This window comes from Pinus tabuliformis, chromosome 1_1, assembly GCF_031772625.1.
Source record: "Pinus tabuliformis cultivar Carrire ecotype Pingquan chromosome 1_1, CPIR1, whole genome shotgun sequence".
In the NCBI taxonomy this organism is placed as follows: domain Eukaryota; kingdom Viridiplantae; phylum Streptophyta; class Pinopsida; order Pinales; family Pinaceae; genus Pinus; species Pinus tabuliformis.
This window is the reverse complement of record NC_142297.1, coordinates 662,534,474-662,548,900: the sequence shown is the minus strand read 5'-3', so window position 1 is coordinate 662,548,900 and position 14,427 is coordinate 662,534,474. Positions and strand designations below refer to the sequence as shown.

Genomic DNA, 14,427 nt, shown 5'->3' with positions numbered 1-14,427 from the left:
CGAGGCCTGAGGACAAATCCGTGGTTACTTCCAGATGGCTTTACAAGGTAAAGCATGTTGCAGATGGCAACATTGAGAAATTCAAAGCAAGGTTTGTGGCTAGAGGGTTCTCCCAAGTATAGGGAGTTGATTATGAGGAGACCTTCACTCTCGTGGCTCGATATACTTCGATCCGCTCCATTATATCGATAGCAACAGAGATGGGTTGGAAGATCTACCAGATGGATGTGAATACTGCATTTCTCAATGGCTTCATACAGGAGGAGGTGTACATTGAGCAGCCATAGGGCTTTGAGGTGCATGGGAAGGAGTCCCATGTGTGCAGACTGAAGAAGGCCCTTTATGGCCTGAAGCAAGCTCCCAGAGCTTGGTACTCCAGGATAAATACGTACTTGCAGGGGATGGGTTTCACAAAGAGTGAGGCAGATCCTAACCTTTACTTTATTGTGATAGGTGAGGGGCCTCTCATTCTGGTGCTGTATGTGGATGACTTGGTCATTACAGGTGCAGAGAGACTCATAGAGCACTACAAGAGAGATCTTGCGGCGGAGTTTGAGATGAAGGACATCGGCTTGATGCATTACTTTTTGGGTTTGGAGGTGTGGCAGGAGGAGGGGCATTTCTTCCTGGGGCAGGGGAAATATATTGTGGACATCCTTGGCAGATTCCACATGGAGGATTGTAGACCCATGTCGACAATGATGATCACCAACTGGAAGAAGCTTCATGCTTCGGATTTTGAGTTGGTGGATCCCACATTGTACAGGCAACTGATTGGTTCCTTGATGTATTTGGTCAACACTAGACCAGATATTTGTTTTGCAGTTAACATGATGAGTCAGTTTATGTGTGAGCCTAGGAAGGTTCACTGGGTGGCTGCAAAACACATTTTGGGGTACTTGCAGGGGACAGTGGATTATGGTCTGGACTACAGGCAGGGGGATGGAGTGAGATTGGTAGGTTATACTGATTTTGATTGGGCAGGTTGTGCTTCTGATAGGAAGAGCACTTCAGGGTGCTGTTTTGGGTTGGGTTCGGCAGTAGTGTCATGGTTCAGCCGAAAGCAGCAGTCAGTAGCATTGATTTCAGTGGAAGCATAGTATATGGCAACCAGTCTAGCTAATTATGAGGCCATCTGGCTTCGCAAGATGTTGTTTGGCTTATTTGGTCAGCCGTTGAGACCTTCAGTGATTTACTGTGATAATCAGAGTTGCATTAAACTCATGGAGAATCCAGTATTTCATGACAGGTCAAAGCATATCGGGATCAAATATCATTTCATCAGAGACTGTGTTCAGAAGGGCGCTGTGAAGCTTGAGTATATTCCCACTGATGAGCAGGTTGCAGATATTCTTACCAAAGCCTTACCACGGGGCAAGCATGACTATTTCAGAGACAAGATGGGTGTGGTGAGGAACAGCTTCCTTGGTAAGAGGGAGTGTTGAAATTTGGTACCGGAGGACAGGTGGTTCCCTACGACTTTGATCTTTAGCCTAGGGAAAAGTGTCCAAAAGAATTTAATTTTTCTCCTAAAGTGACTTTATAATTTTTATAAAGTCAAATCTAATTTAAAAGTGACTTTAAGTGATAAAGTTACTAAAGTCTAATTTTAAAGTGACTTTATTAAAGTCAATGAAAAATTAGAAAGGAAAAGTGACTTTGGAAATAAATGACTAAGTGGGTCTTTATTAAAGTGGGGTGAATTAAAAAAGAAAAAGTGAGATTTAAATGAGCATTTAATCTCAGCCCTAGATCTCAATCTATTTTAGCCATTGGATTTAGGGATCACCCAAAAGTCACTTAGGGTTAGATTAAAGGAGGAAAATGAGGAAAAGGTCATTCAATTCTTTCATGAGAAAATTGAGAGAATGAGAGCAAGGGAGATTTCTGGACAGTGAGGAGAAGGAGTTTCAGCAAGTCTGTAGAGCGGAGTTTCAGCAGGGCGGAGTTTTAGCAAGGCTGAGTTTCAGCAAGTCTGTACAGGGGAATTTCAGCAGGGCGGAGTTTCAGCAAGGCTGAGTAAGTTGTAAAAGTTTGCTTGCTGATTTTTGCTGAATATTTCTCTTACTGTAAAAAACATTTTCCAGAAATAAAAGAAGCTTTCGAATTGGTTTTCCCCAAGAGTTGTAGGGGGTTTTTCCAGGGTTACCTTGACCAAAAATCACTGTGTTTAAATGTGTTGAATGGCTGTTTGTATGTGCTGATATTTATTTATGCATTTTCTAGTATTCTGTAAAATTTCCAGAATTTGTGTTTTCAACAAAATTTATTTTTTCAGTTGTTGAATGTATGGATATGGGAAAGGGCATTTAACTATATGGGAGAAATAAGGTGAAACTGAAAACCAGGGTGGCAAATGAGAAATTTTTACAAAAAAGCCCAAATTGGGGGTTACATTTGCAACCCATCACATTTGAGAAACCTCGTGAGGGAATCTATAAATAGAGGAGAGTTAGAATCATTTTTGGCATGCAACCCCTCACATTTGACAAACCCCAGGAGGTAATCTGTAAATAGAGGAGAGTTGGAATCATTTTTGGCATCATCGATTTGGATTAGATATATCTGTTTTCTTGAGCTGTGCCTTTGAGGGTTTTAAGACCCCTTTTCTCTACTAATTTCGGTGGTGAAAGATTCCACCCTAGCTATCAACATTCTTCATTCATCCTCTGTTATCATTTGCTTTGGCAAGTCATGGAATTTGGCATTGAATGTATTTGTCTGGTTCAACAAGAAGTCGTTATCACCTCCAGTCAAGTGTATCACTTGTTGTGGGATGAATTGAGGCATTTTGAGGTATTGGAGTCACAAACTTAGGGTTCGCACTGTTGCAGGAGTAGAGGTATGGTAGACGACCCTCCTAGGACTGCAGGTGAGGTATTCTGAGGCAACGAAGTCACAAACTTGGGGTCCACACTATTACAAGAGCAGAAGTCTAGTAGTCAGCCCTCCTAGGGTTGTGGGTCATCACAGGAGGACAACCAAGCTCCTGACAAGTGGATAAGCCTATTGGGAGCTTTTTAACGATGTGTTGAAGGATTGATACTATACTTCGGGGCTGTGGGTACCTCCAGGAAGTAAGCAAAGCCCCACTATAGTTTTTTCTCACAGGTTTGTGGTTAATATAGGGTAGTCCAGGTTATTGTTGTTGATTTCTGGTAGCATCGGAGGTGCTCTAAGCCTCAATTTTTGCAGGGAGGCTTGGCACATGTATTCCAAAGAACCCAAAAAGCGTTTTGGGAAATTCCACCCGGAGACAATTTTATTAAAATAATTTATTTTTTTAGTGGGGCCCTAAGTCCAAACTTAGGAAATTAAAATAATTAATGGGTATTAACCTAACTGTGGGTGTAAATTCTAGAAGAAGACGAGGATCAAGCAGAAATGATCTTAGCCATTGTTTAACTTCTATTCTGGGCTGTTGAATGTCAACAAGGAGATTATTTAAGGAGGCTTGAGGGTCATTTGGAAGACACACAAGAGAGTTGATCAGTCAGATCGAATTGCTAAATCTAGAGGCAACACAATTATTTGTAATGATCACGCAGAGAGGGGCAAAGAGAGTTTTGGTTGGAGTATCTTCTTGGGAGCCAAGAATACTCAACAGAGAGACACATAGAGGAGGTAGTGCAGAGCCTCCCATGCAGAGGTCCGAAATTTGTTGGAGGGTTTGACGTTCTGAGTCGAGAGGGCTGGAGTCAGCTCTTGAGAGCAAATCGATCCAGCAAAGAGGTGACGCGATGCCTTATAGGCTGTGACGTAGGCCCATGCAGTGACTGCATAGGGGCAGCGCAAACATAGCCGAGGACTTGTTGGTTCAACTGCCGGATCAGCTGGGACTTGTAGTGTAGAGTGAGGTAATCTCACTAATTTCTTCTGCCGAGTGATATTCTTTGTATTGGATTGCCAACAAGGCATCCAGAGGTTGTATTAAAAAATAACTTCTGCAAAAACTCTCAGATCTGCTGCACCGATTTTCCTGCATTGTGTTTTTTTGGGGACATTTGTCCAAAAATAACTGTCATTTGTGTTGTATTTTATTTCTTGCTCAGTTTCTTGCTTTCACATTATATTTAATTGAGTGAAGGCTGCAGTGTATTTATTTTGATACTTGCCATGGTAAACTGCAAGTAATTTGTTTAAAGGAATTTAACAAATTGGTGAAATGTCATCAGTTGCTGCAGTAGGGATTCCGGTTTAGGAATTTTCACAATTGTTGTAGGAGATTAGGGTAAAGTCGCAGGTAAAGAACTCCGCTAAGTTTTGGATTAATATTGGATCTGGTTTATTGAATTATTAGCAATTGCAAACAATACTGTATTGGTGGAATACTGGCTGTGTATATTCCTTGTTTACTTGACAGCCAGTCCTATTTATTGTGGATTTGAGGAAAAATTATATTGCTGTTTAGATTACTCATGCATGTATACTGTTACTGTTGAGTGACTCATATATTACATGAAGGAATGCCAACTGTTGTCTTCATGCCTGCTGTTGTATGAATGAATTTTGTTATTCTTCTGTTGGAAACCCTAGCCCGAAATAAGAAACCCTAGGGAAAAAGTTACCCTATGACACTACATTTACCTCCATCTCTTCCTTCGCACACAAAACAATAAGACTGTCTAGAACTAATTCTTAGGTAACTTTTTTGATTTGATGATTGCTGTTGCCACTTGCTAGTAGTAAATGCTTTGACTTGGCTTCTATTGTCAAAATTGTGGATGATTGTATGTTATATGTCTGCTGGTAATTAGTATTAATTCACAACCATTGGAAATATTAAATTTATGCGTTTAAGAAATAAAGGCTTTGTTGGAACACATAATCAATTGTTTTGATTCAAATAACATAGTCCTTGGACTACATTGACATTAAAATGGGAGCAAGCCAAATGTTGAACTTAACGAATTATTTGTTCTAACTGGCCAAATATCTAATTGCGTTGTGTGTGGAAGACATGTGTGGTGATTGTGTAGTAGTTACATGGGTTTTGGGAGAAAAAATGCTAAATAAAATCACATGGATGTTGGAATAGATTGTGTATGTTTAACATTAAGAAATGATGAAGCATGTTAAAATAATTTATTTGCATGTGTAGGTGTGGATGGTTGTGTCAACCTAATCAACATTCTATGGATTGATTGATATGTTTTTTTTGCTTATGGCATTTACATCTCCAACTTTATTATTTATATATATAATAAAGTTGGAGATGGAAATGCCATAAGCAAAAACTTAGATTTTAGCTTTATAAATTAGTTTTAGATGGTATTGTGGTTGGTTTATCTGAATGTTTGATTGTTATTTTGCAGGAAATTGCAAAACAGCTATGTTATGAGCATGAATTGACATTCTCTAGAACGGTAAAATACAATTGTTTGCTTTTTAATGGTGTGCAAATTTAGGTAAGTGTGCATATGCACACTGACAGGGTTTGATGGAGAGATTTACTTCTACTTGAAGCGATGTATAATTTTGTGTGTTTAAATTTCAATTGAGGGCTTTAAATGTTGTAGTTATTTTTGTTTTTATTTATAATTTTTTATGGTAGTTTTCATTTCAGTATGCTCATTTGAAATCTTATTCTTTTAAGATAAATTCAAACAGGCTTCATTTGATGAGAATTCACAATTTATGGTCGCCATGCTGAGGTAAGGTCACAAGATAATTTTGTTATTTTGGTCATGTAGTTTAATTAAGTCAAAACCTTGAAATTAATAATCACAGAGGCACAGAGGAATTTTTTTAGGGTTATTTTACACCTTACTAATTGGATATCAACTCCTTTTTATAGGGAGTGTGCCTTAGCTCATAAAACTGTAATGTTCATACTTGATGAGTTCGACTTGTTTGCACAGGTATTTATTTCTAGATTGGGGTTGTGTTCTATCTCACTGGTTTCTCCATTGTGTTTTGTATGACTTGGAGCTTTATTCCTTGTATTTTGTCTTTGTATAGGGAAAGCAAAGGTTACTCTACAATCTGCTTGATGCAATGCAATCTGTACTTTCACAAGCTGCAGTTGTTGGTATCAGTTGCCGCCTGGTTGGTATTCTAGACTAGTACTTGGTTTTGTATTCTAACTTTTTTCCTCCATGAGAGAGTTACATTTGAAATTGCTTCCTTTAAACTCTAGAAACATCACAATTGGGTTTGATACGCTAGTAGCCGTAAGTGATTTGTTTTCATGGGTGAGTAAATCTTCGAAGGGTGAACATGTTAGAACACAAGACTTACATGTTTAATAAAGTCACCTTAGTGACTTAGACTAAAACTTAGGGTTTAAATTATTATTAGTCTGTAGAGTTTTGGACAAATAAGATCTCTCGAACTCTTTATCATAGAGGTGAATCTTATTGTAATAAACACACTAGTCATTCATAATATCAGTGAGCGTTATTATGTAGATCTCTCTCATGTGCTATATGATGTAACCCTATTTAGGGTTGGTAGAATGTGTAACATGGTATTAGAGCGAGGATATTCTCATTTATTGAAAAGTGAAGAAGCCTGTCTAGCAACTAGGTGGGAAGATTGTGAGATAGAGGCAAATCACATTTAAAAGAAGCTGCCATGATCTGTTGAAGTCAAAAGCAGCTGCCATGACAAGAGTCACTAAATTAGTTGAAAGAAATGGCTCGACTTCGTAGTGTCTGCTCATTAGGTTGCCATATGAAATGGAGATTTGGCATATATAACTGCCATATGTTGTGAAGGGAGCCACCATTGATCATATTAAAGGAGGATGAGGGTTAAAAGGTGGGAGGTGTGATAAAAAAGTTAAAAAGTACGTGGAATAAAAGGAATCAAGCTAGTGATCAAAATTAATGAAGTTAGTTGGTAAGATGGAGGATCTAAGTTGCACGAAATGCCAAAACATTTCGGAGTTTCCGAAACGGGTACGTTTAGAAACGTCACCTTCCAAAAATGGAAACGTCAGCCGAAACGCCGATGGAAACGTCATATATGTATTATGTATATATATAAAAAAAGCTATAAATAAGTGAATAACACATTATCTTGCAATTAAAAAGGGAATAAGACCCATAGATGACAATTGAGAAGGAAAACCAAGTCTATATTAACTCTCATAGATGATTACATGATGGTAGAGTTTCGGTCAAGTTTCGGCCGAGTTTCAAAGGTGCGGGTACGACCCGAAACGCTGGGTTCCTAGAAGTTTCGTGCAACATAGTGGAGGATCAAGCTGTTAATTTTCTTAGGGCAGAATTTTTCTTTGCTTTCATAATTGCATTTACATCCTTATTCATCATTTACATATGCATTCATGTTATTTACATATGCCGCGGATATATAAAGGAACAAAAGAAAGAAAATCATGCACACATAGAGACAAAAGGATTGGTCAGAGACCAGGGCAAAACCACACAAGGCGGAAAACCTGGAATTCAATTCTTCTTCTTCTATTAGATTGTCATCGAAAGTTCAATCAAAGAGGTATAATATACAAATGTCAACAGACTACCCATGGCTATGACTTGTTCACAACTTCATTTGTGAACAAGTCTTATCACCAGAATTTCCATACAATACTAACATTTGCCAAAATACCTTAACTGCCTCTGGATTGCAGGGATGCCATATGTGAATACTTTAAGAAGAGTCTTTTCGGCAGAAACCACACAGGAGAAAATTTTGCCGATGCATTTTGAACTAGCTAGCGTGGTTCATCATCAGGACCAGATGAAGATGCAGATCATGGCACATGCTTAAATAGAGGGCGATATAGAGACCAAAAGATCATATAACAGCTAGTTTATGAAAATTAATATTTTAATAATGATTATTTTTTTTCCACTGGAAAAATCGTAATCTTTCATTAAAAGTTGAAAAATTACATGTTGTAGATGCATTGGCATATGCTGTATATTCTTCCACTGCATGTGGAAATCTGTGAAGCTGTTAAGTCTGATCACAAAAGGCAAAATGAACCATCACGCAGGATGTTCCTTAATCTATCTGTTAAAAATATGAAACATATTGCCACGCAGGGCATCATATATTGTCTGTTTCAGCTATGTACAGGAGTTCAAAAAAGTATCAAAAACAGATCTATATCTCATGGGCTGTCCGCCCTATAGTAGTGTGTATCAATATATGGTCGATGATAGTACTGGTAAAAATCTGTGCCTCGCTGCTCCTGGATCAGCCACACGCCTCTGGGAAGTGCCGTAGCCTCCTTGGAAAGTTGGTCGGCACTGCTGTTGTGTTCCCTGTAGATATGTTGACAAGTGATGTCAATAAATTGAGCCTTCAGTATATGAATATCATCCAAAATGGTTCTGAGAGTGTGTGTGTGGCATTCTGTATTATTGTTGAACCAATCAATGATAATCTTAGAGTCACCAAATATATGGATATGCATGCAGTTGTGCCCCAATGCAAAATGCAAGAGATGACGAAGAGAGATAATCTCAGCAAAATTGTTTGTGCCAGGTCCCAGCCCCAGTTTGGCTTTGTAGAAATGCTGGTCATTGATGAATAATATAAAACCACCCCCACAACCCTGCTGTTGTGCTGAGCCATCAAAGAAAGCCCATGGAGTGCTATGGTCAATTTGTGGAGGGTCACGCGGGCTTCTGTTCCTGGGCTGTGGCGGGTCAGGCAGCGCGTTATAGGCAGCAATAATGAGAGAAATAATGTGCGGCCAGATAGCTGGTTTGTCATCAAAGATCAAACGATTCCGGGCTAACCATATGTACCAGCATGTAATAATAGGCAAGCTTTGAAGTTTTGAATTTTTATGGTTGTAAAACCAAGATTCCCATGAACGAATAATATCGTCACCCTCCCATTTGCCTGTATGCTGGATAGCATTTGATATGGCTTGCCAAATTGCAGTTATAGAGGGACAGTTTAAGAACAAATGTGTGCAGGATTCAGATGATTGTTTGCAGAAAGTGCACCAGGTCGGACCGTATACAGCGCGGCGCATAAGATATTCCCCCGTGGGGACAACTCCTTTTAGTATGCACCAAAAAAATAATTTCTGCCTGGGGGGTGCAGTGAGTTTCCATACAGTATGCCACCAAAAGGAGATCGTGTCCGGGACTTTATGCGAAATCAGTGTAAGGTACCCCGACTTTGGGGTGTATATACCATTTCCTGTGTGGTACCAAATGAGTTCATCCTGTCCCTGTTTGATCCTTATATGTGATTCTGCTAAGGCATTGATATATTCCAGCCATTCCTGATGCCAAACAGGTGGAAGATTGATTTGATTAGCTGTTTTCCAGCGCTGTTCAAAAATGGAGGAGTTTTGTGGATCAGCAATGTCTGCCAGAACTCTTATCTCCTGTGAGTGGAGATGCTGTATGAGGGCATCAGGTAATATATGTCTACCTCCACAACCAGACCAGGGGTCCATGCCAATACGAGCTAAGGTTCCATCATTGACCCTCCAAACCAGATTGTCCCTGATGAGAGGCAGAGAGTTTAGGAGAGCTTTCCAAACAGAGGATATGCCTGTTTTTGGCCAGGTGGGGAGACGAACCCAATCCAGGATATTTTGCGGCCAAATGTATTTGTTGTATGAGATGTTGGTCCATAGATTGTTACCAGTGAGAAGAGTCCACCCCATTTTTGCAGCGAGAGCTTGGGCAAAAGAAGGGAGATCTTTTAGCCCCCATCCTCCCCATTTTTTGGGAGTGGCGATCTTCTTCCATCCAACCCAAGCAAATATGTGTTTTTCCTGATTCCCATTCCATAGGTACCTGTTGCAAATTTGATGTAGCCTCGCCAAGATGCTTCTCGGAATCCAGGCTAAAGCCATCCAGAACACCGGAGTAGCCTCTAGTACAACTTTTACCAGGACGAGCCTGCCAGCTCTGGAGAGGTATCGATGGCTCCAGATGTTAAGTCTCTTCTCCAATTTAGCCACTAGCCAGATCCAGTCGGTGATCTTAGAGCTGACGGGCTTAATTCTAAATCCCAAATATTTTAGACCATGATCTAATGGGAGGATGGTATATGGAAAAAACTGTTGAGCCAGGTGAGATTCATGGATGGAGGTTCTGGATAAAATGATAGATGATTTGGAGTGATTTGCAAGCATACCAGTAGCGGATGAGAAAAGATTGATAATGTTAGAGAATGACCGAGAGTCACGAATGCTGCCATCCAGGAAGATCATAACATCATCCACAAAGAGAAGGTGGGTAAGGAAGCATTCATCAGTAATCCTGAGACCACTAAATTCCCCATTTCTTTTAGCAGAATCGATAAGCCGACTCAAGGCATCCATGACGATCAAGAAGAGGAGGGGTGATAGTGGACATCCCTGTCTCAGTCCGCGTTCAGAGTGAAAAAAATGGGATGCAGAGCCATTTATCAAAACACTGAAAGTCGGGGTGGTAATACAGGCCATAATCCAAGAAATGAAATTTTGGGGGAACCCGAGATGTATAAGGATCATTTTGAGATAGAGCCAACTGACTCGGTCAAAAGCTTTGGCTAAGTCAATCTTGAGGATGATGGCCTTCTGGTGCTTGGTCCATATAGAATGAAGAGCTTCCTGAGCTGCACCAACAGCTTCATGGATCTGTCGATGTTCCAGGAAAGCAAATTGATGAGGAGCAATATGACGTGATAGAATAGGGCGGATGCGATTAGCAATGATTTTAGATATGATCTTGTATAGCACGTTACAGAGGGAGATGGGACGGTAGTCATCAAAGGAGGAAGGAGAATCGGATTTGGGAATCAAGGCGATGAAGGTGGAGTTGATGGCATTGTACATGGATCCGGTCTCCCGACATTCCTCAATCACCCTCAATAAATCATAGCTAATAAGCTCGTAGAAAGCAATGTAGAATTCAATGGACCATCCATCCGGCCCCGGGCTCCGGTCCTTCTTGAACCATTTGATGGTGCTCTCTAGCTCTTCAGGAGAGACAGGATCAAAGAGATTTTCCGCCTCTTCCTCATTTACGAATCTGGGAAAATAACCCGCTATATTAATGATCTCAGCAATGGAAGAGGCCTGGGGTTGCTTGTATAGATTTCTGAAATGGGAGGACCCCAACTGTGAGAGCTTTGGGAAAGTATCAGCAACATCTCCTTCAGGTGTAGGGAGACTCCATATAGTGTTATTAACCTTCCTACCCTTTGCAAAGTTATGAAAAAATCGGGTGTTTTCATCACCAGCTTTTAGCCATGTAGCTCTACTCCGAAGACGGATGGATTCTTCCCTCTCCCTTAAGATTTTTTGTTTCTGTACTTCGAGCTCTACCAGGTGTACTTTGTCTGCAGCAGTGATGAAGCCCAAACCTCTTTCATCAGTAAGGGAGGAGATTTCAGATTCAATGTGCATGAGCGCAGTATTATCCTGTTTGTTCTTTTCTCTGGCCCATTCTATTGACAGATGTTTTAGCTGTGAAAGGTTCATGCAGAACCCTTTTGCCAGTGAGTCCACTCTATCAATAGGATTTTGTGTCCAGAAGTCCTTGACCAGCTTGATGTAGGAGGGGTCCTGTAACCATCCGTGATTAAATTTGAAGGGAGCTTTTGGCTTTTTGTTTGGCCCCGATAGCTCCAGATAGATAGGATAATGATCCGAGATTCCTCCAGTTCCCACCCATTGCTTGTATAAGTGAAGCTGTCGAAACATAGTGCCCTTCATAATGAATCTGTCCAATCTGCGTGCCAGTGCAGCTTCCCCAATGCGTCTGTTCCTCCAGGTAGGAAGGGATTTGATCATGGGGACATCAATCAAGTCATGGCGCTCCAGAAGATCAGTCATGAAACCAGTGATTGGGTCGATCTGCGCAGATGAACCCCAGGATTCACTGTATCCCAGGGAAAAATTTAGATCCCCTCCAATGATAGTATTCTCTGCCGAGAGAATGTGTAGGCTCAGGAGGCGATTCCAAAAGGCTTCCCTTTGTTGGCAAGGACCATATATGTTTATAACCCTGAGCTTGGTACCCAGGTCTGCCGAGAAGAGGTCGAGACCCAGAAACCCGGGTCCCCCCCATGTCCCATGTGCCTTGATAGATGCAGGGTTGTATCCAATTGCAAGGCCCCCCGAACGACCCGATGAGTCCAATGCCGTAAAGCGCCAACCCGGGGAAATGGAGGATAGGGCAGCCGAAATGGAGTCAGCAGGACCGAGGGTTTCCTGGAGGAGGATAATGTCAACAGGCAATGTATCCATCATCCTTTTTAGGGCTAGTTTCTTGGAGGCACTAGCTAAGCCTCTGCAATTGAAGGATAGGCATTTCATGGGGGAAGGTTGCCAGGGGTGTTCATAGCTCTAAGAACCCCAACAATGGTGGATTGTCGCCCGGAGGCAACCTCTGCACCCGCCTTCCTGATAGCCTTTGTAAGGTGAGATTTTCTACCACGAGCAGATAAAGGGATCAGGCTGGGTGATGTGGTACCCAGCCCAGCAATCTTCAAGTGTGAGCCAATTGCGTGAGGGCGAGGACGAAGATTGTAATTATGATATGCACCCCCGGATGACGAAGGGGAAGAGAGAGGCGAAGTGACCATGTGAGAGGATGGAATGGAGGGGGCAATAACCGGAGAGGAGGGTAGAGTGCAGTGAGCCACAGACAGTGAGGGAGCGAGAGAGGATGCACCAGATGTGAAAATAGACAAAGAAGGGAAAAGAGATGTACCCGGAGCGGATGTAGATGCTGAGGCCGCCCGAGCTCTGGTGACCGGAGATGGTGCGATGCCATGCGCCGATCCAGGAGCCTGTGAGGGAGAGCTGGAGGGTATACCTGTAACCGGAGTGCGTTGTGCAGGCGGAGATGTAGGCCTCGATGGTATGGTGGATGCCACAGGGGTCTCCTCTTGTTTTTTATTGAGAGGGCAATCCTTAAAAATGTGACCAACCCTGTGACAGCGACGACATCTGAAAGGCACTCCTTCGTAGTCTAGGATTTGAATCCGAGTATATCTGCCCCAGTGAAGTGTTATCTTCTCCTCTAAACCATCACGAGTGTCCAGGTGAACTAAAATACGGGCCAGTGTTCTGCTCCTGGATTCAACGAAAGTTCTATCGTGATCCAGGTATGTACCCAGCGCGTTCCCTATGCGCATGAAAACCTCTTCATTCCAATACTGGAGAGGGAGGCCAGGGAGCCGAACCCATAGTGGCCCTGCCCCTATCTGCTCACGTTCAGGGTTGAAAAGGGGGCTCCACCTTTTCAGTAACACCGACGCCATCTCAATGTGCCAATATCTGGCCAACACCAAATCAGTATAATTTTCCTTGGCAAAGTGAAGGGCGAACCATCCTCGGGGAAGGACCTGCACTTCAGGGAGTTCTTTAAGAACACCAACCCAAATCTCCTTTACCCAGAGGGTAAGCCGAGTAGCTGAGTATGCGCGCCCTCGGACATGCCCAACCAGAATGGTATTAGCCATTTTTGCTGCTTCCCCTATGGCAGATGTCTCGCCGAACCGGATGGATATATCCCTGGAAGTAGCTTTGACGCACTTATTCCTCTTCTTACCCGTGCGCGGAGCAGAAGGATGATCCGCAAGGGGGTCCGGAGAGCTATCCTGGGGGGGCGCCTTCGATGAACAGACCCTCACGGCAGGGGTCTCAAAACATCCAGAGGGGGAATGTCGATAGGCAGAAGGTCCAGCCCCCGACGAGAGAGGCGGATCGGTCGGTGCGGCAGCAAGGAAGGAGGAGGACGGAGGGTGAGGATCAAAAGATGGCGACGGGGGAATAACGGAGGACAGGAAATGTAGGGTTCCCGGGGACAGCGGGGGAAGATCGAGACCAGGAGATGCAGTAGGCAAGGAACCCTCGGGCACATGTGAGGGGGAGGTAACCGGGATAGTGATCACCGGGGAGGGATGAGAGGAGGGGAGCGACGAATAACCAGAGGACGGCGGAAGGAACGACGGACGGTCGAAAATAACCTGAGAATGAAGAGGGTCCTCTGTATAGTCTACCTCCTCTTCTGTTTCCATTACATCACCGACAGAAACGGATGCCATATTGAAAATGACAGGTGGCCTGAAAAGCCGGGCCAGGTGAAACAGGTAGCAGGATCACGGTTACCTCAGACGCGCGGAAATCCTCAGGCATGAAGAGTTAGGGTTTCTGAAGCCCTAACCGAAACCCTCGCGGTTAGCCGCAGTGCGCTCCATCTTTTAATAATGATTATTAAGATCAAATAATATTCCTATAACGGCTAGTTTAAGAGTAATAATATTATAATTTATAATAATTATTAAGAAAAAAAATTAATTAAGAAAGATCGAAAAATGTAAACTTTAATTAGAAAAAAACAATCCAAGTCAACCAAATACAGGGAACAAAGTCAATATATATATATATATATATATATATAAAGAGGATTCAAGACCTGATTAATGAGTCAAGATCCTATAAAAATTATGATTAAAGGAGACTAAAATTAAAACAAAGCAATCAAAAGG

At 42.2% G+C, this 14,427-nt stretch overlaps 1 protein-coding gene across 3 annotated transcripts in view; it reads left to right on the top strand.

The window, feature by feature from the left end:
- Positions 1-14,427, top strand: part of LOC149215132 (origin of replication complex subunit 4-like) — a 357,573-nt gene that overhangs the window by 93,361 nt on the left and 249,785 nt on the right. For all 3 annotated transcript variants that reach the window (XM_089392537.1, XM_089392536.1, XM_089392535.1), the window contains exons 6-9: positions 5,316-5,366; positions 5,611-5,654; positions 5,798-5,861; positions 5,962-6,048. In XM_089392537.1, the coding sequence (XP_089248663.1) occupies positions 5,316-5,366; positions 5,611-5,654; positions 5,798-5,861; positions 5,962-6,048 (246 nt within the window). The remainder of the gene's footprint in view (positions 1-5,315; positions 5,367-5,610; positions 5,655-5,797; positions 5,862-5,961; positions 6,049-14,427) is intronic.